The sequence below is a fragment of the Erinaceus europaeus genome, chromosome 14 (assembly GCF_950295315.1).
Source record: "Erinaceus europaeus chromosome 14, mEriEur2.1, whole genome shotgun sequence".
In the NCBI taxonomy this organism is placed as follows: Eukaryota; Metazoa; Chordata; class Mammalia; order Eulipotyphla; family Erinaceidae; genus Erinaceus; species Erinaceus europaeus.
This window is the reverse complement of record NC_080175.1, coordinates 37,090,506-37,114,649: the sequence shown is the minus strand read 5'-3', so window position 1 is coordinate 37,114,649 and position 24,144 is coordinate 37,090,506. Positions and strand designations below refer to the sequence as shown.

General features: G+C 45.5%; 1 protein-coding gene and 1 long non-coding RNA gene across 9 annotated transcripts in view; one reads left to right on the top strand and one right to left on the bottom strand.

Moving 5' to 3' along the window:
- GRB10 (growth factor receptor bound protein 10) overlaps positions 1-24,144 on the top strand; it is a 195,293-nt gene that overhangs the window by 134,196 nt on the left and 36,953 nt on the right. For all 8 annotated transcript variants that reach the window (XM_060171547.1, XM_060171546.1, XM_060171544.1 and 5 more), the window contains one exon: positions 19,833-19,989. In XM_060171547.1, the coding sequence (XP_060027530.1) occupies positions 19,833-19,989 (157 nt within the window). The remainder of the gene's footprint in view (positions 1-19,832; positions 19,990-24,144) is intronic.
- On the bottom strand, positions 15,458-19,087 carry LOC132532780 (uncharacterized). Its single transcript, XR_009544702.1, has 3 exons — positions 18,785-19,087; positions 17,838-17,953; positions 15,458-15,714 (listed from the first exon to the last, which is right to left on the bottom strand). It is a non-coding gene; the product is annotated as an uncharacterized LOC132532780 (long non-coding RNA).

Genomic DNA, 24,144 nt, shown 5'->3' with positions numbered 1-24,144 from the left:
CTGTTTACTGTAAACCATTACCCCCCATCAAAAAAAAAAAACGGGTGCAAATAATAAAAGAAAGAACAACAACTACAAAAGTCAAGTGCTTTCTAGTTCTTGGGCATTTTCTACTAAACAAATATATTTCAGTTTCTCTGTTTCACTGCTCAAGTCACTGTCTTCTAATTCTTCTTCACTTTCCACCTTTGTTGTCCTCATGTCTTGGGACACCATCAGTCCTTTTTCTCTGCAATCCACCCTCCCACTCTCCACCACCACCACCCACCCCAAGCCACTCAGGGTCTGCACTTGAGAAGGGAGACAGTCCCTTCCCGCTAGCACTGGCTGGCTCTCAGGGCTCTCCCAGTCCCTTCCGCATGCCCACAGAGCAGGTGGCTGTGCTGTCCCTCATCAACACTTAGAAGGTAAGGTGAGTGTTCCCTGTGGAGGAGCCAGCGCAGCCTGGGGCTCTGCACTTTGTCACATGCCTGCAGTCCATCTGGGACATCTGCCTCCCCAGTGACCTTCTGAAGCTTTCAGTCAGGGTCCAGAAGTGCTGTCTGTGGATTGCTCATTGAGCTGTTTACGACGGTGTCCGTCCTAAAATAAGACACTGAGAGTTGGGTCTGGCTCTAGGAGCCCCTTTGGCAAGATCCTAGCCCTCCTCCCCCATGCACACTCCTTCTCTGTAGGCAGTCTGGAAACCCAGGAATGCTGCCCACTATTTGCTCTGGAGTCAGCATCAGTAGCCTGTGAGGACATGGGTTGGTGTCTGTATCTCTGTGGACCCAGCAGGTAAGGAAGGAGGCTTCACATTTGGCCCTGCAGGTGCAAAGGCCATACTCTGCACCTGCTTTCCACCACTTCTTCCAGCTCCTGTGTTGTTCTGAGATGTGTGTTTCACTGGCACTGCTGGTGGTGATTGGCAGGCAGCCTCAGGATGCCTGCCCAGTCTCAGACCAAGTGGCAGCAGATGTTCATGAGCAAAAGGTTGGCCCCTCTTTGGCCTTTTTCCTAAAAGAGAGAGAAAAGTCTTCTCCTTTCATACCCAGTCAGAGGAGGGCTGAGGGCTTCTAGTCACTTTTATGAGCAATAGCTTTCTATCCCCCAGAGGTCTGTAGAACTATTCGAAAAGCAAACTCTGGTGGTAAAACTCAACAAGGCATGTTAAACTGCTCTGTGAGTCGTTTGGACAAGGGTGATTGTCTTAGTACAGATTTCTGAGCTAGGAGACCAAGCTCTGTGTCTGAAGCCTGTCAACACACTGTGGGGGTAATTGGGGCTCTGCAGTGGGCCTCCCTTTGCTCACAGTGCCTTCATAGTCTTGGGAGATGGGACCTTTAGTCCTCTTTCTGTGTTTTGTTTTTTATCAGAGGATTAATGGTTTATAATACAGTTGACACATAGGTACAATTTCTCCTATCACCATGATAGATGTCTGAAAAACCCTTTCACCTCCAAGTTAGGTCCATAATTATGTACTAGGACCTAAAAGTCCCACTGTCCCTCCTCAGAGTCCTTTGCTTTCGTGCAATATGTCAAATATAGTCCAAATTCTGCTATGTGTTTCCCCTTCTGTTCTTATTTTTCATCTTCTGCCTATAAATGAGATCATCCCATATTCATCCTTCTCTTTCTGGCTGATCTCACTTCACAATATTCCTTCCAGCTCCATCCAGGTTGAGGTGAAAAGGGTAGATTCATCATTCTTCATAGCTCAGTAGTATTTCCTGTTGTAGATTTGCCACGGTTTTTAGAGGTTGTTATTGGGATATACATTTTAACACACTTTCCTTTAGCACCTTTCTTCTTTCTACTGTGTCAGAATGAACTGTATCTTTGATTTATAGCTTTTGTGTCCCCTGGATTGTTTAACTCAGCTTCTGAAAGAAAACGAGATTGCCTTCCTAAGCTTTTGCTCCCAGAATTGGCAAGTTTAGATCAGAAAAGATAGTATGTCATTAATAGTGATTTATAAAATAAAATCAAAATATTGATAATAGGGGTATAATTCCACACCATGGCTACCACCAGAGTTCTGTGTTCCCATCCTCCCCCAACAGAAACTGCCGTAGTTCTGCCAAGGTCACAGTTATGGGTTGAAAATATATATATTTATATATATATATATATGTATATATATATATATATATATATATATCCATTTTTATTCACTTCTGTAGCACTGCCTACACTTTCTAAGTCACACCTATACCTATTACTACTTCTGAGTGCCCCTCAGAAGTGCCTGAGTTTTTCTGGTATTTTCCAGATTCTCTTCCCTTTCAGTGATGAAAAGTTATACCATAACTTTCTCAGCCACTCATCTGTTGCTGGACACCAGAGTTGCTTCCAGGTTTTGGCTATTACAAATTGTGCTGCTATAGACAGGTATACACAGACATTTTGGATGTGTGTGTTTGATTCCTTAGGATATCTGCCTAGGAAAGGAAGCCCAGGGTCTTGGGATGGGTCCATTTCTAGCCTCCTGAGAGTTCAGAACCCCCCCCCCCCCATAATCTCCAGAACACTCTTCCTGCCTGTGTTGACCCCCCCCTCCCCCCAGGGCTCTCTCTGCTGAGACTCATTCATTTTTGCCTGGGCCCAGTAGGGCACACATTGCTCCCATATGAACTCCGAGCAGCTGTGTGACTGGCCTGGAGCCTTGGGGAGGACCCAGCAGGAGGGGTACAGCTTCTGACCTCTGACCTGGAGAAGCCCAGTATTCCCTGGAGATTTGGCCAGGACCCAGGAACTGGAAGAGTGACACATAGTTCTTGGCCTGGGCTGAGCCGTTGGCTTTTCCACCCAAGCCTTCTGAATTGAGGGTGTACTGTACTGTCTAGTAATCCTAGAGCCAGCCTGAGGATCTGGAAGAGGGAGGGAGAGAGAGAGAGAGAGAGAGAGAGAGAGAGAGAAAGTGTGTGTGTGTGTGTGTGGTGGCGGGGGGTAGATCATTACAGGGACTCAGTGGGAGACTGAGAGTATGGGCCTGGCCTGGGTCCCAAGGAATCAGAGAGTTCCTGGCTTCTACCTTTCCCAGGAACCTTGCTAGCTGTGTTGTCCTCCCCACCAAAAAGCTGTCTGACACAGTTGTACCCCTTGAACTCGGGAGGTGGTGCTGCTTTGCTTCTGGGATGCTGGCACTACAGGAGTCCCCAGTGACAGGGGAAGAAACTAGCACTTAGGGGCAGCTGCCATGAAGGTTGGAGCACATCCTCAGTGTGGTGCCCACTAGTACTTACTGCTGCACAGGATGCTTTCTTTCTTTTTTTTTTTTAATACTTATTTATTCCCTTTTGTTACCTTTGTTGTCTTATTGTTGTAGTTATTATTGATGTTGTTGTTGTTAGATAGGACAGAGAGAAATGGAGAGAGGAGGGGAAGACAGAGGGGGAGAGAAAGACAGACATCTGTAGACCTGCTTCACCGCCTGTGAAGCTACTCCCCTGCAGGTGGGGAGCTGGGGGCTTGAACCAGGATCCTAACGCCGGTCCTTGCACTTTGAACCATGTACGCTTAACCTGCTGTGCTACCGCCTGGCCCCCTTCACATGAATGTTTAACATAAACAAAGGAGAGACTCTTGTCCTGGCTGCAGATCTGGAGATGGAAATCGGGCTACGTGTGTAGCTTGGGGTGTCGGCTGGTAACCCTGGAATCTCCAGTGTCCCCAGAGGCCAGCGGAAGACTGGATGATTTAGAATTGTCTGCAGTAACTTTTGCTAAGCTTTAGGGTTCCTTCCCTCAGATCTTATCTTTCATGATGTCTGTGATGGTATGAAAACAGGATTCCTGGTGACAAATGCTTTGGGTCCTGGTAGAATGGCTTCCCCAATCTTTTTCTGTTTTTAAAATGATATAGACAGCCATAAAAATATAGACTTGTTACAGCAAGACTTTCCATTTGTTATTCAAACACAATTAGCCACATATTTTAACCCCATAATTAATGCACATGGATATTGTCTTAGTTGTAATCAGCTTGTCTCTTTTTGATTAATTTTAAGTGCTAATTTTCTGGAACAGAATTAATCATTTTGCATAGATTTTTGTTTTCTCTCTCTCCTTTCTTTCTTTCTTTCTTTCTTTCTTTCTTAGACAGAAAAGCAGAAAGAAAGAAAGAGTCCACAGCATTGAGACTCCCTTCAGTGAGGTGGGGGCTGGGCTGGAACTTGTGTCACACACATGGCATAGCTCTGTACTAGAAGCCAGAGAGACAACATTATGGTTCTGCAGACAGCTCTCGTCCCTGAGGCTCTGAGGTCCCAGGTTCAATCCTCAGCACTACCATAAGCCAGAATTGGGCAGGGCTCTAAGAAGAAAAAAAAAAAGTTCAAAAGAATCAGAATCTGCACACTACCCTAGTGAGCTGCTCTGTTGGCCCTGGCATGAAGTTGTGCACGTGCATTTGCTGATGAGCAAAATAGGGCCTCCCAAGGCTTTCACAAGATTAGTGACTATGAGGCAACTTCTGAGCAGTTTATTTCTCAGCAGGTGCTGGACAAGGTAGACCATCAGTCTCTACCCTGAGGCTCAACCTTACTCCCGCCAGCCCTCTATGCAATCCAAATTGTGCTCACACCACCCCTCCTGGCATCTTTAAGATAGGTGCATTAGGACCAGGACCTCACTGAAGCTTCTCCAGGGGTAGAACCCATAACATTTATTTATTTATTTGGGGAAGAGACAGAGAGAAATTGAGAGGGAAGGGGAAATAGAGAGGCAGAGGGGAAAAAACGGAGAGAGACAACTGCAGAACTGCTCTAGTGCTTGTGAAGCTTTCCTCCTGTAGGTGGGGAACTAGGGCTTGAACATGGGCCCTTACATGTAAACAAACGTGTGCCTCAACTAGGTGTGTCACTGCCTGGCCCCTCTCATTACTGCATCTTAAAAGACAAAATATTGCTTTGTCATCCCCAGAAACCAAAGTACTGGAGAAAGGTTCTGTTCTGTGTTACTTTTTTTTTTTTTTATCCCTTCCGCCTATCTAGCTAGCTAGTAGGCTACCTACTTACCTACCTATCTCCCCATCTCCCCAAAAGAAGTCAGCTCAGGGCAATGAAGCCTTGGAAACAACAAAATAAGAAAGACAAAGTCTGTCATCCTCAGCATCCCTCAAACCAGCATTTTTTTTCTCCTTCCTTTTTTTCTGTTGCCTGTTTTTTCATGAGTGACTCAGTGAGCACTGCCACTTCACCACTCTGGAAGGCTCTACCATGAAGTGGAACTTGAGTCCTCAGTCTGTCTCACAGCTTAGTCACTCTGTGAGCACTGCCTCACCTTAGCTTGCTTAGCTACCGAGACAGAAGAACATTCTAGAAGAGAGCACAGACTGACTCTGCTGGCGGTTATTTTCTTTCCAGTTTTTTTTATTTGTGATTAATAGTAGATTACAATACTCTAAGGTTCCAGTGCAGAGTTCCACACCACACCCACCACCGAAGTTCTGTATCCCCACCCTTCCACTTCCCAAAGATAACCACTGTTATTCTCCTAAGTCTTAGAAGCAGTTTGCTTATTTCTGCTTTTTTTATATAAGTTCATATGTATCCATTCCCTAGATTCTATATATGAGTGAAACTCTCCAGTAATTGTCTTTCATCTGTTGTCTTACTTCACTAAGCATAATCACCTCCAGCTCCACCCAGTTTTGTCCCAAAAGACACAGTATCATCTTTTCTCTATTGTAGAGTAGTATGTACTATGGAGATTATAGCCCATAGCTTCTTATCCAGTCATCTGTCTATGGACATTTAGGCTAATTCCACTTTTTGGAGGTTGTGAATAATTCTTCTGGCAGTTCTCTTTTTTGCCAAGTTGAAAACCAAATGTGGGCTGGGTGGTGGTGTACTTGGTTGAGTGCACATATTACAATGTTCAAAGAACTGGGTTCGAGTCCCCAGGCCCCCTCTGCAGGAGGAAAGCTTTGTACGTGGTGAAGCAGGGCTGTAGGTGTCTGTCTCTATCCCTCGCTATCACCCTCTTGCTTCTTGATTTCTGGTTGTCTCTATCCAATAAATAAAAGATAATTTAAAAAATTAAAACAAAATAACCCCAGTGCTTCATTCTTCACCTTATTCCCAGTTTGTTTCTCCATGACTATCCCCCGGAGACTTTAGCTTGGTTGGCATCAGGAAAACCTTGTGGTATAAGAGAACAGATGCCTGAGAGAAGAACAGAGGGCAAGGCTCAGAGAACAGGGCTATGTGGACCCTCCCCACTGACCGGCTTTGCGCCTACCCAGGCCTGTCTATCCGGTGAACTTCCTTTTGTAGCCCTCCTTTTCAGCTCTGTACCCCAACTCCCCCATAGCCTAAGAGGATCACTGAAGAAGGGGTGTGAGAGTGACAGATGAGGGGGTCGGGTGGTGGCACACCAGGTTAAGCACACATAGTACAAAGTACAAGGATCTGGGTTTGAGCCCCCAGCTCCCCATCTGCAGGGGGAACCTTCACAAGTGGCAAAGCAGATCTGCAAGTGTCTATTTTTCTCTCTCCCTCCCCCTCCTCTCTTAATTTCTCTCTCCTAACCAATAAAATGGAAAAACTGGCCATCAGGAGCATCATAGTGCCAACACTGAGCCCCAACAATAACCCTGGAGACAAAAAAAAGAAGAGTTAACAGATGATTAGTGGAACTCCAAGATCACGTCTCCAAATCCGACACTTGCAGAAACAGAAACAACACTAGGTGCTACCCACCCTGAGCCCCCTCTCCCACTCACCCACCCCAGTTCATAGCAAGGAATTTCCTAATGTTTCCCATGAACCCAGTCACCAGTATGCTTGGTGGCTTCTATACCTGGGTGCTGGGGGGAGGGGGCAGTGGGCAGGGCCCAATGTCTCAAACCCCCATTTTTCCATGTGAAGGGCCAACTAGCTGGTAGCAGGGATAGTCACTTAACAAAGACAAAGCCAGAGCAGAAGGCCATTTGGACTCATGTGGAGGTTGGAGAGAAGATAGGTTTGAACAAAATCGATAGGATTCAATAGTTTGTAGCTCTCCCCAGGTTATTATGGTTCCTATGGCAACTTACACTTCTACTTTTCTTCCTTTATAAATGTGTTTATCATGGGGCCGAGCAGTGGTGCACCAAACTGAGTGTACACATTACCATTTGTAAGGACCTGGGTTCAAGCCTTTGACCCCCACCTATAGGGAGAAGCTTTGTGGGTTGTGAAGCAGAGCTGCTGCTATGTCTCCATCTCTATCTCTATCTCCCCTCTCAATTTCTCTCTTGTCCTCTCAAAAGAAAGGAAGGGAGGGAGGGAGAGAGAAAGGGAGGGAGGCCTTAAGGATCCAGATGCTGTCACACCCAGGTGAGCACCCACAGCATTACTATGCACATGGAACCAGGTTTGAGCCCCTGCTCCCCACCTGCTGGGTGTGGGAGGGTCATTTCACTAGCAGTAAAGCAGGTCAGTAGGTGCCTTTCTCTCAGTCTTTCACCTGCTCCCCTCTCAATTTCTTTCTTTTGTAGTAGAGAGAGAAGAAGGAGATAAATGGCCACAAGGAGTAGTGGATTCAGTGTGCAAGCACTGGGCCATAGTGATAACCCTGGTGGTAATACAGAACAGAGAGAGAGAGAGAAGAGAGAGGAGAAGGAAGAGGAGGAGGAGGAGGAGGAGGGAGGGGAGGAGAGAAGGTGGCATTTAAGGGGGGGAAAATGTGTTCACTCCATGTTCAGATCTTGGTTTTAAAGTCCATTCTCACTGAGAGAAGGCAGCTGCCCAGGAACTGCTTTGACACTGGAGAGAATGGGGCATGCCACCTGGGCAGAGACTTATCTTAGATCCTTGCAGACACCTGGCAGCCCCCCACCCATTATTGGAAACAGGCCTGAGCAGCACCCCACCCCATGCTCCCTGAAGAGATGCCGCAGACCACATGGCCTCTCTCCTGTACTGCTGAACATGGGAGACCAGAGTATATAGATCACGAGAACACCTCAGCTGAGCCAGAATCCAGTGCCTGTCCAAGAGATGTCTGGATCTCGTCAAAGCTGGCAAGTCAGTGAAAGACTCAATAAAGCACGAGCATACAGCAGAGACAACAACCAAATCAGAGGAAATGTTCAGAGGAAAGGAGCTGCGATCCTGGACTGGGTCCTGCATCCATAACAACCTTCACACGGGTTAGATATAGGCTGATTTGACTAGCATTATTATTAGTGTACATTTTAATCTATAAGCATTTATTTAATTTGATAGGACAGAGAGAAATTGAGAGAATCAGAGATAGAGAGGGTTTTGGTTTTATTTAATATTTATTGGGCTGAGAGAGAAATTGAGAGGTAAGGGAGAGATGGAGAGGAAGAGATACCTGCAGTATTGTTTGCAGCTAGTGAAGCTTCCCCTCTCCAGGTAGGGACTGGGGGCCTGAACCCAGGTCTGTATGCATGATGACATGTGTATTAAACTTGGTGAACCTCCCCAACCTCTTATTATTTCTTAAGTTTTATTTTTTAGATAAAAGCAGAGAGTGAAAGAAAGGCAAACAGGGGCACTTGTACATGGCAAAGCAACACACTATCTCTGAGCTATTGTGCTGGCCTGACAGGCTGAATTTGAATTCAGTCTGTAGATGAGTTGTGAAGTATATCAGTGTGATTCTTAACTTTTTTTTAATGGTGACTATTATGTTAAAGAGTTCTTTGATTTTAGGGAGTACCCTCAAGGGGTAAAAGCCAGCTGGAGGCTGGTAATTACATACAGAATAATGGACCTCCCTTGTGACCCAGAATTTTCTCTCTGGGAATTTATCCAAATAAAGCAAAAACACCCATCCAAAGAGATATCTGTACACAGTTCATAGAAGCACAATTTTTAATGGCCTAAACTTGGAAGCAGCTCAGATGATTAACAGATAAGTGGCTAAGAGAGTTGGGATGTGTGTGTGTGTGTGTGTCAGCTGTTAAAAATCTTGAAATTATCTTTTTTCCTAATCTTTTATGGAACTTGACTGACTCATGTTAAGTGAGATAAGCCAAAAAGAGAAATGCAAATAATATCAATAGATGATGATCTCACTTAGAGGTGGAACTTAAGAAAACAGCAAGGGCTGGGGAGATAGCATAGTGATTATGCAAAAGGACTGTCATGCCTGAGCCACCAAAGGTCCCAGGTTCAATCCCCAGCACCACCAGAGTTGAGCAGTGCTCTGGAAAAGAGAGAGAGGGAGAGAGAGAACGAGAACACACCCATGATGGAACTACCAAGGGGAGATGAGAAATTGTGTCCATGTATCAGCAACTGTATTGTAAGTCCTTGGCTCCCCCAATAAAATTACTTAGCAAAAGTAAAGAGAGAGAGAGAGAGAGAGAAGAAGGAGGAGGAGGAGGAGGAAACAAAAGCAGACTAGATGTTAATATTTGAAGAGCTAAGGTAATGAGTATGTGGAAACTTGTTGAACCATATTTTGCAGTTATTTATAAGTCTGCTACTGTCTCAAGATAAAACAAAATGGTGTCTTAACACCGAAACTATCCCTCCATGCACAGTCTTCAGTGTGCATTTTCCCCAGAAAAAGAAATATTCTAGAAAGCAGGAGAGCTGAGTACTCACACCGGTTTTCCCATCATTTTTGGAATATTGCCTTCTAGCACCAACTTCATAAAAGAGTTTTGGGTGCCATCTCGTCTAGCTTAGATTGGATGAGACCATGCAAGTCCACACTGACGGTGCCAAGACCTGAAAATGCAGCCCTCAGCTGAGCACTGCCTGGTTTCCTGCAGCCTCTGGAATCAGGACATACACTCTCACATGGGTGCTGGCTTCTCTCAGCACCTACATTTCTTGTAGGCCTTGCAGCTTCTCTTTTTGTCCTCTCAAACAAAGCAGAACATCCCTTCTCGTATTGGCTTAACATGAACTGCTGAGTGAATTTGTCCCTTTGCATATAAACTTCGCCATCCCAGGGAAGGGCATTCCTGAGTCTTTAGTCCTTGATCCTCAGACTCTGAAAGGTTTCCAAACAGACACAATGCAAGGGAATAAATCCAGCATTTTCTCAAAGGCCCTGCCTGCCACATAATTATCTCTTGGCTATTTATATTGGGATCTGTACCCACATAGAGTTCAAGAACCCACACACGGCAGATCTCATTGTAATTAAATTTGTACCACCTTAAGCTTACCATTTAAATGCTCCTCTTTGATGTTCAGTTTGTTTGGGGTAGATTTTCAGGGTGTTCAGGCAAAGGCTTTGATAAGTGAGCTCTGTAAATGGTGGTAAAGTGTGTGTGAGATTAGAATGTTTAAGTCCCTGATGTATCAGTGTCCTGGCTAGGAGAAGTAGCATCTGGGTGGTCCCCAGTAGTGTCTGTGGGAAGGTGCTGATGGACTTCAGAGAGCAGGGAGCACCCTTCAGAGCTCTGGGGATTCTGTGGCCAAAAACATGAGCAGCTGTGCAGACACCAAGCTGTGTGCAGGCAGTGTCTCTTCTAGGAAATGGAAAAAAAAAAAAAAAAACTCAGCAAGCTATCTCAAGGCCTTGCTACCTACTTTTCCTCTTTTTTCTTTCTTCCTTCTTTCTTTCTTTTTCACAAAATTTTATTAGTGATTTATTATTGATTTACAAAATTATCAGATAACATGGATATAATTCCACACCATTCCCACCACCAAAATTGTGTGTCATCATTCCCTCCACTGGAAAATACCACAGTTCTCCCAAGGTTACAGGTATAAGTTGACTATTATTTCTATAGCTATCTATCTCTTGTTATATATATTTGGCATTTTTCCTGTGGTCTTGCTTCTATTCCTTTCCTTTTTGAAATATAATTTATTTGTAAAACAAAAAAAATAGAAAATATCGACAGAACCATAGAATAAGAGGGGTGAAATTCCACATGTTTCCCACCACCGGAGTTCCATATCCTGTCCTCTCCATTGGAAGCTTTCCTATTCTTTATCTCTCTGGGAGCATGGACCCAAGATCATTATGGGGTGCAGAAGGTGGGAGGTCTGGTGTCTATAATTGCTTCTCTGATGGACATGGGTATTGACAGGTTGATCCATACTCTCAGCCTGTCCCTATCTTTCACTACTGGAGCAGGGCTCTGGAGAGGTGGAGTTCCAGGGTACATCTGTCCAGGCAAGTCAGGTTGACATCATGGTAGCATCTGCAACTTGATGTTTGGAACATGTATTCTTTTGATTCCTCCTTTCTTGTGGGACTCAGTTCAGTAGTTCTTGTAATGTGGGGTTGATTGTGGAAAATTCCTTTAGTTCTTGAATATTTGAGAAAACCTTTATTTCTCCCTCATATTTGAAGGACAACTTTGCAGGATACAATATTCATGGCTAGAATTCCTTTAGAACTTTGAAAATGTCATTCTACTCTCTTACTTGCCTCTAGTTTGTAAAGCGAAATCTGATGAAAGTCTTATAGCTTGCCTTTGTATGTAACTTCCTTCCTTTCCCTAGAAGCCAGTAAAATTTTTTCCTTGTTGACTTTTGATAGTTTTACAATAACGTGCCTTGGCGTTGGTCTTTTTGTATTTATAAATCTGGGTGATTGTTCTGCCTCTTAAATGAGAGTGTTCTGATGGTTTCCTAAGTGAGGGACGTTCTCAGCTAAAATTGGTCTGAAAATGGACTCTGGGCTTTTGGCCTTGTCCTCCTCTTCAGATATACTTATCACTCTTATATTCAATCTTTTGATGGAGTCTTCAATTTCACAGTTGCTTCAGGCTTTCCAAACCATTCTTCTCCCTAGTCTTTGAATTGAAAGAGTGGGCTGGCTATATGTTCTAGATTGCAGATGATTTCTTCTGAATGTGTAGGTCTACTTGCTAAGCCTTCTACCTGGGCATGGATTGCAGTTAGGGTGTCTTTTACTCCCTGGAGTTCTGACTGAAGTTCTTCTTTTCAAGATTTGAAGATTCTTGGTGAGCTCTGTTATAAGTTCCTCTCTCATGTGTTTTAATTCCATAGTAACACGCTCTTTTAATTCTTGCTTAATTTCTTGGAGAGTCCTCATAATAAGCTCTGTGTAGTCTGTCTCTGAGAGTCTCTCTAAGTCTGTAATTCTTTGGATTTCCTCTCTTTCAATTCTGTCTTGCTGATACGGCATAGTTGTCTGTTTAGTTCTGTTTCTTTGCTTGCTCATTTTTTGTGCTGCTTATTGATGGCCAGTAGGTGGTGCTATTGTGATCTTTAGGTTTCTCTTGTTTGTATGGTCTGTGGCAGGTGGGATGAGGTGGGGGTGGTTGCTTTGGGCTGTCTTGTGGCCACAAATGCCCTGTTTTTATGCCTTGTCCTTGCCTTAAATTCAGAAGGCTAAAGCCCCCCAAGTCAAAGACAGAGGCTTTAAGCCCCTGTCTCTTTTCTTCCAGCACTAGGAAGTGCTTAAAGTGAAATCGCCACAATGGCGCAGCTCAGTGCCAGCCGCTGCCCAGAGACCTGATTTGACTTTGTTGTTCTTCAACCCACACCTGCACCTCTTTTTGCCCCTTTGTGCTCCAACTGCACGTGAGCACTCACCTGAGACTACAGAACTTTCAGCTGTAGATTATTACTTCAGTGGGGTCTCGTATTTATTTGTTATTTTAGAAGGAGAGGTGATCTGGTCCCAGTTATTCCATGGCCACACCTCCTGGAAGTCCCGCCTCTCTTTTTCTTACAAAGAGAGAAATCAATAGAGAGAATGAGAGACACCCACAGCTCTGCTCTAATATTTGTGAAGTGTCTTCCCCATGGTGGGGGCCTGGGACTTGAACCCAGGACCTCACACATGATAGCATGTGCATTCTACTGATGCACCACTGCCCAGTTCTAGGCCTTGCTGGTTTTTTTGTTTGTTTTTTAAGGACCCCTCTGCAGTGGAAGGGGTGGGCCTAGCCATAATGACCTCCTGATACAGGTATTACTACTGCTACTTCCCTTTTTTTTAAGTTTTTTTATTTATTTTTATTATTTATTCCCTTTTGTTGCCCTTGTTGTTTTATTGTTGTATTTATTATTGATGTCGTTGTTGCTGGATAGGATAGAGAGAAATGAAGAGAGGAGGGGAAGACAGAGAGGGGGAGAGAAAGATAGACACCTGCAGACCTGCTTCACTGCTTGTGAAGCGACTCCCCTGCAGGTGGGGAGCCGGGGGCTCGATCCTTACACCGGTCCTTGTGCTTTGTGCCGTGTGCGTTTAACCTGCTGCACTACTGCCCGACTCCCTACTTCCCTTTTTTTTTAAGACTTTTTTCCCTCTAAAATTTATTTATAATGAGTGAGAGAGAGGGAAAATGAGAGATCATATAGTGAGTGAGGGAGAGAGAGACCAGAGCACCACTTACCTCTGGCAGAAGTTGGTTTCAAGGACTGAACCTGCAGCCTCTGGGACCTCAAGCATGCAAGTCTAGAGTATACTGCTCTCTGGCGCAAATTTCTTTCTCCTTCTTTCTGTCATTAAATAATGGTTTGCAGGGGTATAGTTACAGACTGCACCTACCACCAGAATCTTGTTTTTAGAGAGAGAAGCAGGGAGGAAGAAGGAAGAAGAGAAGGGGGAGGAGGAGATGAAGAAGTAGAAGACTAAGAGGGAGAGAAAGAGAGACACCACAGCATCAAAGATTTCTTTAGTGCAGTGATCTGGGCTTGAAACTGGGTCACACATATGGCAAAGTATTGCACTATCCAAGTGAGCTATCCCCCCCTTTAATATAAAGGGAGAAGCAGGGAGAGAGAGAGAGAGAGAGAGAGAGAGATCCAAACCAGAGTTCTGTCTCCAGTCTCCCAATCCCTTCCCCCAGAAAGATAACCACCATAGTTCTCAGAAAGTCTTAGAGACAGTTGCCTTTTATTTACTAACCCATCACTATTGTTACTGTTTTACAAGTCTGTGTGTTTTCAGTGACTCACATCCACACATTTAAGCAAAACCCTTTTCAGTTGTCTTTCACCTCCTGGATCACCTCAAGTGCAGAATGCTCAGAATTCTACAATACATAACAGCACTGGTCCTAGAGCTGCTATGCCAAGTCACTTTCCTTTTGAAGGCAGCCTCGCAGGCATGCCACCAGCTCCTCCACTGTCTCTACAGCTTCTGGACGCTCTGTTTGCTGAGCACTTTTACCTTAGCCCTGTGGTTTGGAGGGTGTGTACGGTGCATGCTGTCACTTTCAGATACTTGGTCTGTTTAGCACTGGACCTTAAGAGACACTAATACGCGCACACGCACACACACACACACACACACACACACACACACACACACACACACACACACACCTCCCAGGGTAGCCAGTCTGTTGCAACTAGGTTAGGAGTTTCTTTTTAGTTCCCTGATGCTTAATTCTGAAGAAACAAAAGCAGCAGAAGGGGAAGCTAGGTGTTGCCAGTGAAATCATTCTGCTTTTAAAGATAAATGGCAGTGCAGTTCTTGTGATTCTTGTGATTATGTGATCTCGTTTAAGTGGTGGATAAGGTTGTGTTCTAAAACAAAACAAAGAAAAGATAAAGGTGTTACTGGTGGTTTGGGGATTGTCTGCATAAACTATATTGATAGCAGGTAGGATTTGGAGATGAATTGAGATTTTTTTTTTGAGGGTGGAAATTTTATCTTCAGGTACAATTTTTTTTAATATTTATTTTATTTATTCCCTTTTGTTGCCCTTGTTGTTTTTATTGTTGTAGTTATTATTGTTGTTGTCGTTGTTGGATAGGACAGAGAGAAATGGAGAGAGGAGGGGAAGACAGAGAGGGGGAGAGAAAGACAGACACCTGCAGACCTGCTTCACCGCCTGTGAAGCGACTCCCCTGCAGGTGGGGAGCCGGGGTTCGAACCGGGATCCTTATGCCGGTCCTTGTGCTTTGTGCCACCTGCGCTTAACCCGCTGCGCTGCAGCCCGACTCCCAGGTACAATTTCTTGACTCTATAATTTAATAAAATTTTTACCGTATATGAAGCTCCCTCTAAAAATTTTTGATGTTGGTGCCTTTTTTCTATGTTGTCCAGACTAGCAAAGGGTTTGAAAATTGTTTTTGCCATTTATTAACTGTTTGGGTCTCTGTTTTTAACTTTCATTATTATTTTTGTAATATTTTATTATATTACATTAAATATGAATGTATTATATTTATAATACATTATAAATACACTATATTATATAAATATGCTAGTGTATTTATTATATTTATATTAAGATCATTACATTTTGCTTTTTAGGGCAGTAGATAGCATAATGGTTATGCAAAGAGACTCTCATGCCTGAGGCTCTAAAGGTCCTAGGTTCAGTCCCTGGCAGCACCACAGTAAGTGATAAGCCAGAGCTGAGTAGTGCTCTGGTAAGAAAAAAATATATAACACTTTGCTTTCTAGAGGTCTTAAAATATTTGGTCATTTATTTAATTTGATAGGACAGAGAAATTGAGAGGGGAAGAGGAAACAAGAGAGGTAGAAAGAAAAAGTGACACCTGCAGCCCTGCTTCACTGTTTGTAAAGCTTCCCCCCTACAGTTTGGGAGCAGGGTCATGAATCATCAATCTGGTGCATCACCTCCCAGCCCAGTTTGTTTGTTTGTTCTCTCTCTTTCTCTCTCTCTTTCTCTCTCTCTCTCTCTCTCTCTCTCGCTTAGTTCCTCCAGTTTTTGCTTCTTTCTAAACCTGCATTCAGTCAACCTACCATTATTCCTTCACCCCACACTCAAATCATACCTGCTCCACTCTGCCTGTCCATCACTTCCTCTGGTGTCTCCCATTCCCTCCATCCAGCTGTACTCTCCAGCTTCCTCCTGCCAAGTAAGAGTGGGCCTGAGCAGAGGCCATCTGGGAGCATCTGCTCTGTAGGGCACATCTGGCTTTGCATGGGTTACTGACTCCCCCGCCCCATGACAGAATGATCTGCCTGGCTTCCTGCAGCAGGTTCTCAAAGCTCAGCCTTTGGTTCTGAAACTCGATGGCAAGAATCCCATAACACACTGGAAGACAAGACACAAAGTATGACTGCTCCTGATAAAAAATAATCCATTGGTCTGTAGGTGAGCTCATTCTACTTCACAACGTCTAGGGAGAGCTACTTTCCAAGAGCTGACCTGCAGATGCAAAAGGAGGGGGACCAGCAGGCTATGGGTGAGAGGCCTATCTCCCTCTTGCACCTGAGTGTGAACAGCTAGATGCTGAAGAGCACAGGCCTAGGTGCAGGCTTCCAGGCTGGGTGGTCTGCTGGCCTCCCTGGGCCGACAGTACCAGTCATAGGCCCAGTACCTGATCTCGCACCACCTTGACTCAGCACCTAGTTCCCCTCCAGCTGTGACCAAGCCTGCTCTGGACCATACTTGCTGGTGCAGGGGTGGGGGTGGGGGAGGTGTGCAATACTGACACTCTGACTCCCTTCACAATGGAACTCCCTGTTGAAGTCTTGTTCTCTCACCACATAGGAGTGAGTGCTGACCGGCTGTTTGGAGGGTGGATGGGTTTCCTTGTGTTCTCCCTTGGTTGTCTATGGAGAGAAGGCTCAGTTGTGCTTCCTTTTTCTGGGTATCATGTCAGAGAGATCGTGACTTTGATTTATTCCATCATTGTGGATGTCGATCTTAAGATGTCTGTTTATGGGGGCCGGGCACTGGTATTTTGGCAGAGCGCACCTGTTACAAAGTGCAAGAGTCCAGGTTTAAGTCCTTGACCCCTCCTATGGTGAAGCAGTGTTACAACTACCCCCATCCTCTCCTCTCCTCTCCTCTCCTCTCCTCTCCTCTCCTCTCCTCTCCTCTCCTCTCCTCTCCTCTCCTCTCCTCTCCTCTCCTCCTCTCCCCTCCTCTCTTCTCCCCCTCCTCTCCCCTCCTCTCCCCTCCTCTCCTCTCCCTGTCTCCTCACAATTTCTCTCTGTCTATATCCAGTAAATAATAAACTAATAAAGTATATGTTTAAAATATTTATTTATGTATCCATGAGAAAGAAAGGGGAGGGAGGGAAGTAGAAAGAGAGAAAACACCAGTTTCTCTGTCACATGCAATGCTGAGGATAAAACAAAGGACCCCATATTAGAACATCCAGTGTTTTATCTACTCTCACCTCCTGGGCTACTGCTTTCCTCTCGTTTCCTTTCTTCCTCCCCTCTTTCCTTTCCTCCTTCCTTCCTTTCATTATTTATTTCACTCTTTCTGTTAAAAATGACTCACTGTTTAAGCCCCCTGCGGGGGGGGGGGGTGCTTCACGAATGTTGAAGCAGGTCTCTTTCTCTATCTCTTCTCCTCTCTCTCAATGCTTCTCTGTCCTATCGAACTTAAACAAAAGGATAAAATAAAAAAATAAGAAAAACAGGAGAAAACTGGTAGAGGTGAATTCATCATGCAGGCACAGAACTCCAGTGATAACCCTGGTGGCAATTTTAAAAAAATGTCAGGCATTCCTAACTTAAGAAGACATGGTGGCAGAGGGTGGGTGTGCGGTAACACTGTCCTTTGTGTATCCATGGAGGTCACTGAAGGTCCTTTCTCTGTGTGGCTCCGGCCTTTCACCCAGTCTGAGGGCTCTCAGTCTCCTGCCTGGAGAGTCTTCCTGTCTCATTTCTGGTGAGCATGCCCTGGTAGAAAAGTAGCTAGAAAGTGCTGGGTGTGGGGGTGGCGTTTAAGGTCCCCTCACTAGGGTGCCCCACCCTCCCTGTCCTTCATCCCTATTCTAGGCCTGAAGCAGTGTTCCCCCACCCCACAGGCCCTGCTGGCCTGACCTACTCTGGGACTCTTGAGAGCCGTAGACGTGCCCTCAGGACAAAACACATCTTAGCTTTTAATACTCAGACTATATTTAGACCTTGGGGGGATGACTGTGGAGCAACCAAGAGGCCAGGGATGAGTTGAAAGAAAAGACAGTCAAACTGAAAAGAAGATTAAAATAATAATAATAGATAAGCCGCTACCTCAGCTGATGTGGGGCAGAAAAAGTGAGACATATGCTCGTCATGGTTTCCACATGATCTCCATCCCTCAGGAAAGATACTGTGCATTGGAATGGCAGGTGAGCTTCCTCCAAAACCTTAGGAAAGAAGGGAGAAAGCAGGAACATGCTGATTTGGGGAGTTTCAAGCAGTGTCCCAGCCAAACTAGAAAATCTGGGTAGATGCAGTTAGCATGTCTATAAGGAAATGGTTTTCTTTTTCTGTCTGTTTTAAAGAGTTTAAAGAGTTTTGTTTAAAAGAGTTTGTTTTAAAGAGTTTTTTTGCCAGTAGATCAGAGAGAGGGATTCTTTATGGTAAAACTCATTTTATAGACCCCTTCATGCCAACTATATTTGAGTGTGTGTGTGTGTGTGTGTATGTGTGTATGTGTGTATGTATGTATGTATGTATGTATGTATGTATGTATTTTACTAAGGTAATTTTAAACTCTGGCTTCCAGTATTGCTGGAAATGGAACCTATGAACTTTGGTGCCCCACACAGGAAAGATTTTTACATAACCATTATGCTATCTCCTTAGCCCTATTTGAATGTATTTAAAAAATCATTTCCTTTCATTAAGTGAAATGTGCATTCCAGAAAAGAGAGAGAGGTGGCCCTCCTTAGAGAGCACTGTTTTGAATTTAGAGCTTTGGTCCTTACCCAGATGTTTATGAGGTGGGATGGCAGCCACTACCACCCCCACAAAAAAAAGAAAGAAAGAAAGAAAGAAAGAAAGAAAGAAAGAAAGAAATGGAGGAAAAGAAAAGAAAAAAGAAAAGAAAAGGACCTGGAGAGCTGCATTTCCATCCACTCTACTGCTGGACTACCTCAGTGGAAAGTGAATGCCCAGACATAGTAAGCAGAGATAGGTGAGAATCTGAGCAAAGGCACAGCATGCAAGGAGAGGAGGGAGCGGCTAACACTCACTCAGCTCCAGCCCCAGAGCTGCCTCTGACGTCAGGTATTTCAGGACAAAGATTTCTCAGAGACTTGGGAGCCTGATGTCACAGCCAACAGGATGCTTCAGTTGGGAGTGTGGTGGCCTCCTTATTACCCGATGGACCTCCAGCTGCTCGCACAGAAGTGGGGAGCCAGTCTGGGGGTGGGGCACAATTGCATCAGGCCCAGGGAGAGCCCCGATTGGTGGCTGGCTTCACCACCTAGAGGACTCAAAGAAGCAGGCTGCCTGGCTCTTCCTTGCCTGCCTGGAGACAGAGCAGACTCCGCCAAGCTCTCTCTGTGCACCCGCCAGCCAGTCAGCAGTGGGTCAGTGCCCAAGGAGGATCAGCCTGCCAGGGACAGGGACGTGGGTAGAGGCCAGGGACAAACCCCCTTCCCAGAGACAATCTTGATTGAAAATGCCCTCGTGTTCCTCTGACTGCTTTTTCCATGCCATTGAGGTAAGCCTTTTTTTTTTTCTTTAATTCCAAAAGCCTCTCAGGTTCCCTTAAAGGTTGCATCACTGCCACTGTGTAGTTGATTCATCAGCCTCTGGGTTTCTCCTGGCCTGGCCTTGTGTCTGGGAGCTGGTCCTTTCTCATGGTTCAAATGGCCCCCAGAACACACAGTTAGCTTGGGATTTTGTAGGGCAAGGGGGCCAAAGGGATTATATGGTGATATTGCTCACTGGGCCCTCCTTTCTGTTATTTTCAGTTTCAGCCCATCCGTGGGAGTTGTTCTCTCTTCCCTCCTTAGTCCATATGTGCAGGAGGTGGGCAGGATAAACAGTGGATGCTGCTTCTGTACCCCTGACCCTGGAAACAGAGCAGGAGGAGCCCTTGGAAGTTACCCTGTGCTTTGTTTCTCTTTGCTTGTGGCTTAGCTGTCCAAGAGTCACCAGTACATCACATCCCTATTTTAAACGAATCCCGTGGCTTCCTGAGCCTGCCACTTTCACCCCTTCTCCCTCCCTGTTAGCTTCATTTTTTTATTTCCTAGTGACCCAAAGTTGTTCTTCTCTGTGTGTCTCCTACAGGATGTCAAAGTCTTCAGTGAAGACGGGACGAGCAAAGTGGTGGAGATCCTGGCAGACATGACAGCCCGGGACCTTTGCCAGCTGCTGGTGTACAGGAGCCACTGTGTGGATGACAACAGCTGGACACTGGTGGAGCACCATCCACACCTGGGACTGGGTAGGTGGCGCCCCTGGGGGTGCTTGGTGCATAGTCAGATAGAGCCCAGGCCTGGCACCTTCATGGCTCCCGGCCACAAAGCAGGTGTTCTCTGCACTGTCCTCCTGGACCTCCCTCCCCACCACACCCCACCCTGGCCATCTCCCTTTCTGGGCTTCTGGAGTCCTGCTCTGGAATGGGGCAGCAGTGCAATCCCAAGGGCTCGTCAGGGAGAAGGTTCTCCCTGTGACCTGGCAGGAAGCCCTGGCTGTGGAGCTTGTCAGCTGATGGCAGGAAGGGGGAGCTGGGTAAGAGGCTGCAGAGGAGCTAGGCCCAGAGAGGAAGGGTGGTCTAAGCTCAGTGATCTGAGCTCCCCTCCCATCATGCACAGTGTCTCTGATGAGAAAGAGCAAGATTGAGGGAGATATATGTCACACAGGACAGGGGAGTGTTTTGACATGGTTCTCTTTTCAGGACTTACTAAGGTTTTGCCTTTTTTTCTTTTTAATGTTTCTAGGAATCTTGCTTTATTTTATTTTATAGTTTTGTATTCTATTCAATAGAGCAAAGAGAAATTAAGGAGGGAGGGAGAGAGAGAGAGAGAGAGAGAGGGAGATGCCTGCAGACCTGCTTCACCACTTCTGTAGCTTCCCTTCTGCAAGTGGGGACTGGGAGCTTGAACCCCAGTCCTCATGCACGGTATCGTGTGCACTCAGTCAGGTGTGCTACCCGAAGCTCCTCAGGTTTTACTTTTTGTGGGATTTTGGCTCAGGTGTTCAGTTTCAGGTAACGAAACTCCTCAAACTTGCATGCAAATTCTTACTGCACTGACCACGGTATTTGCAAAGGCAGAGGCACATCTTTAAAGCCAGAATTTCCTCTAAATCAGCATCGGCATCTCTTTCCTGTCTTGAGGGAGAGCAAAATTGTGAAGGTTCTACATTTTGTGGTCATGAACTTTTGGTAAAGATTCCCAAACTGAATTTAAGCCTCCAGGTCTGGAACATCAGTTGAACCAAACAGCATTCTTGCACTACGTTGTACCATCCCACGTCAGATACTGGGATGTCAACTGGAGTTGGCGTCATTTTCAGTCAGTGTACCCAGCATGTGTTTATTTACAGTGAGGCTTCAGGACACTCACTGTGCCTTCCCATCTCTGTTGGTCTCCAACAGCAATAGGAGCTGCCTTCACTGTCACCAGCAGCCTCTTCCTGCCAAGTAGAGACACTTGTGTGGCAGGCAGGTGACTTAGAGACTATCCTGTCATGTCCATGTGGAATCATCCATGGATGACTCTACAATGGCCTGAGGGGCAACCCAAAAGCACCTGATGACTCAGGGATAACTTAGAAATTGAACAGTTGTTGGAATCTTTCAGTGTGTCTTGAGCATGCACACAAACAACACATGTACTGTGTACATATGTGTGCATATTCATGTGCATGCATACATAAACACACAGGCATGTATACACACACATAGAAGGAATTAACTTTAGGAGGCTGGGTGGTAGTACACTCAGTTAAACACACATATTGCTGTGTGTGAGGACTGGGGCTCCAGCTCCTGATCCCCATCTGAAGTTAGGTGTGAGGAATTCTTTGTGATAGATGAGATTCCAAGTGGGTTCTGGGTCCTGGCACATACAGACAGCTGTCACCTCTTCTCAGAGCCCCTTTCCCACCTCTGATCCCTCCTTTTAGAAAGTCAGTCATCTCTCCTAGCACATATTAATTGGATTGTTGGAAAAGTTATGAGGCAATTTTACATAGAAAAATATGTCATGATTTCTCCAGCAACTAAATACAAATGTTGTTGGGACCTTCCTGCTCTTACACAAGGCTGGTGTCTTGGGCAAAAGGTAGGATTCACTTACAGATCCTGAAGGCAGATCTTAAGGTAGGTAGCCACCATAATTCCTAGTAATTGAATTTGGACAGCATTCTTTTTTTATGATTTATTTTATGTATTGGCATGATATATAAAGGGAAAGGAATTCTTTTCTTGGGCAAATTCAAACATTCAATGCATTCCGTCCGCCCCCCCCCACCCCCGCCCCCGTGCCTGCCCCCAGAAAGCTTTCTGGGTAATATCAAATCTGGGCTGTGTGTGCTCACCCTGCTGTGTGTCCCAGGTCAGAGGCTCTCTCGGGGATTGTCAGCCTTTGCAGGTGCCAGTTCTGTCCTGAGATCGCTTTGACGCAGAAACAGATCCCTGTGAGCATGGTGGGACTTGTTCTGGGATCCCTCTCTGGATAGTGAGGGAGTTGCTGCTCACACACACACTCTGTGTGGATTCTGGAGCATCTGAGTTTGCACCCTTTGAGCATCAGTTAACACTGAAGCTTCCTTGGATTTGCTCAGATTGTCAAGGCCATTGTTTAACACAGTTCATTCCTCATGGTCCCCATTCTCTGCACTGTAAGGAAAGACATGGGGGGTAGAGAGGAAATAAGACACCACATCCAGTCCCTTATCCACAAGGATCCAGAGTGTCCAGTGGCGGGGAGGGAAGAGAGAATGACCTCCCAGCCCAGGTGACCCCACTGCTAATTCAGGTGCTCAGGTTTGTGTCCACATGCATATATATATATATATATATATATATATATATATATATATATATATATATATAGCCACCAGGGTTTTCACTAGGACTCAGTGCTTGCAAGACAAATCTACCACTCCCAGCAGCCATTTTTCCTTTTTTTTTTTTTTTGTTCCCCAGGGTTATTGCCAGGGCTTGGTGCCTGCACTATAAATCTGCTGCTCCTAGAGGCTATGTTTTGTCCCCATTTTGTTGCCCTTGTTGTTATTGTTGCCCTTGATGTTATTGGATAGGACAGAGAGAAATCGAGAGAGGAGGGGAGACCCAGAGGGGAAGAGAAAGATATAGCTGCAAACCTGCTTCACCACACTTGTTAAGCGACCCCCTGCAGGTGAGGAGCCAGAGGCTCGAATCAGGATCCTTATGCTTTGTGCCATGTATGCTTAACCCGCTGCACTACTGCTGGAACCCCTCCTCCTTTTCATCCCCCCCTTTATTAGATAGGACAGAGAGAAATTGGGGAGATGGAGATAGAGAGGCAGAGAGAGCAACCCCTGCAGCCCTACTTCACTGTTTCTGAAGCTTCCTGCCTGTAGGTGAGGAGCCAGGGTTTGAACTCAGGTCCTTTGGCATGGTAACATGTGCACTTAACCAGGTGCCCTACCACCCAGTGGGTACTCTTAATGTCTTATGAACATGTGTGTGTGCTCACATGTGTACATGCACACAAGTTCTGTATGTTTCCTTTCATGCCCCTGCAGAATGGTCCAGTCAGTGAAAACACTCTGGGCTGTGATTAGCATGGGCTTCAGCACTAAAGATGAGTGGGTTGGGATAGACTCTGACTGTGGGGTGTATCTTTCCATCTTCTGTTCTGTCGTCCTCACACCTTTTCAATTAGCTCCATGAAGGCAGAGGCAGCCTTGATTCCCAGTGGGCGCTGCCCTGCCCTCTACACGGGCACTGATCCGCTGCACACTTGCTATTAACTTCATTGTTTGAATGTTTCCCCAGTTGTCAGACACTTTAGAAAAGGCTATTCATGGGGCCGGGTAGTGATGCACCTGGTTAAACGCACAGATTACAATGCGCAAGGACCTGAGTTTGAGCCCCCGGTCCCCACCTGCAGAGGGAAAGCTTTGCAATTGGTGAAGCAGGGCTGCAGGTTTCTCTTTGTCTTTCTCCCTCTCTGTAACCCCCTTCCCTCTCGATTTCTGGCTGTCTCTATCCAATAAATAAATAGAGATAACAAAAGAAAAGAAGAAGAAGAAAAAAAAAAGCTATACATTTAAGGATACAGTCATTTGCTAGGAGTTATTATTACTCACCTTAGCTTTTTTTTTTTTTAAGTATTTATTTATTTATTGTTGGGAGGGGGAAATAGAGAGAGAGACTTGCATTGTTGCCTGGCCCCATCACCTGAACTTTTTGTTGATGCCTGGCTGAAAAGAAATGCATCCCACAAGGACTGGCCCTCGTGCTCTGTGCCCAACTGACCACTTCTATGTTTGTCAGGGTGTTGAGAAGAGATTTGACTGTTGTTTACCAGAACAGCATTGTTTGTACTCATGGTGCTTGAAATGAACATGTCAACCAGGTGTTGCCATTGGGTGTATGGCTGCCTTG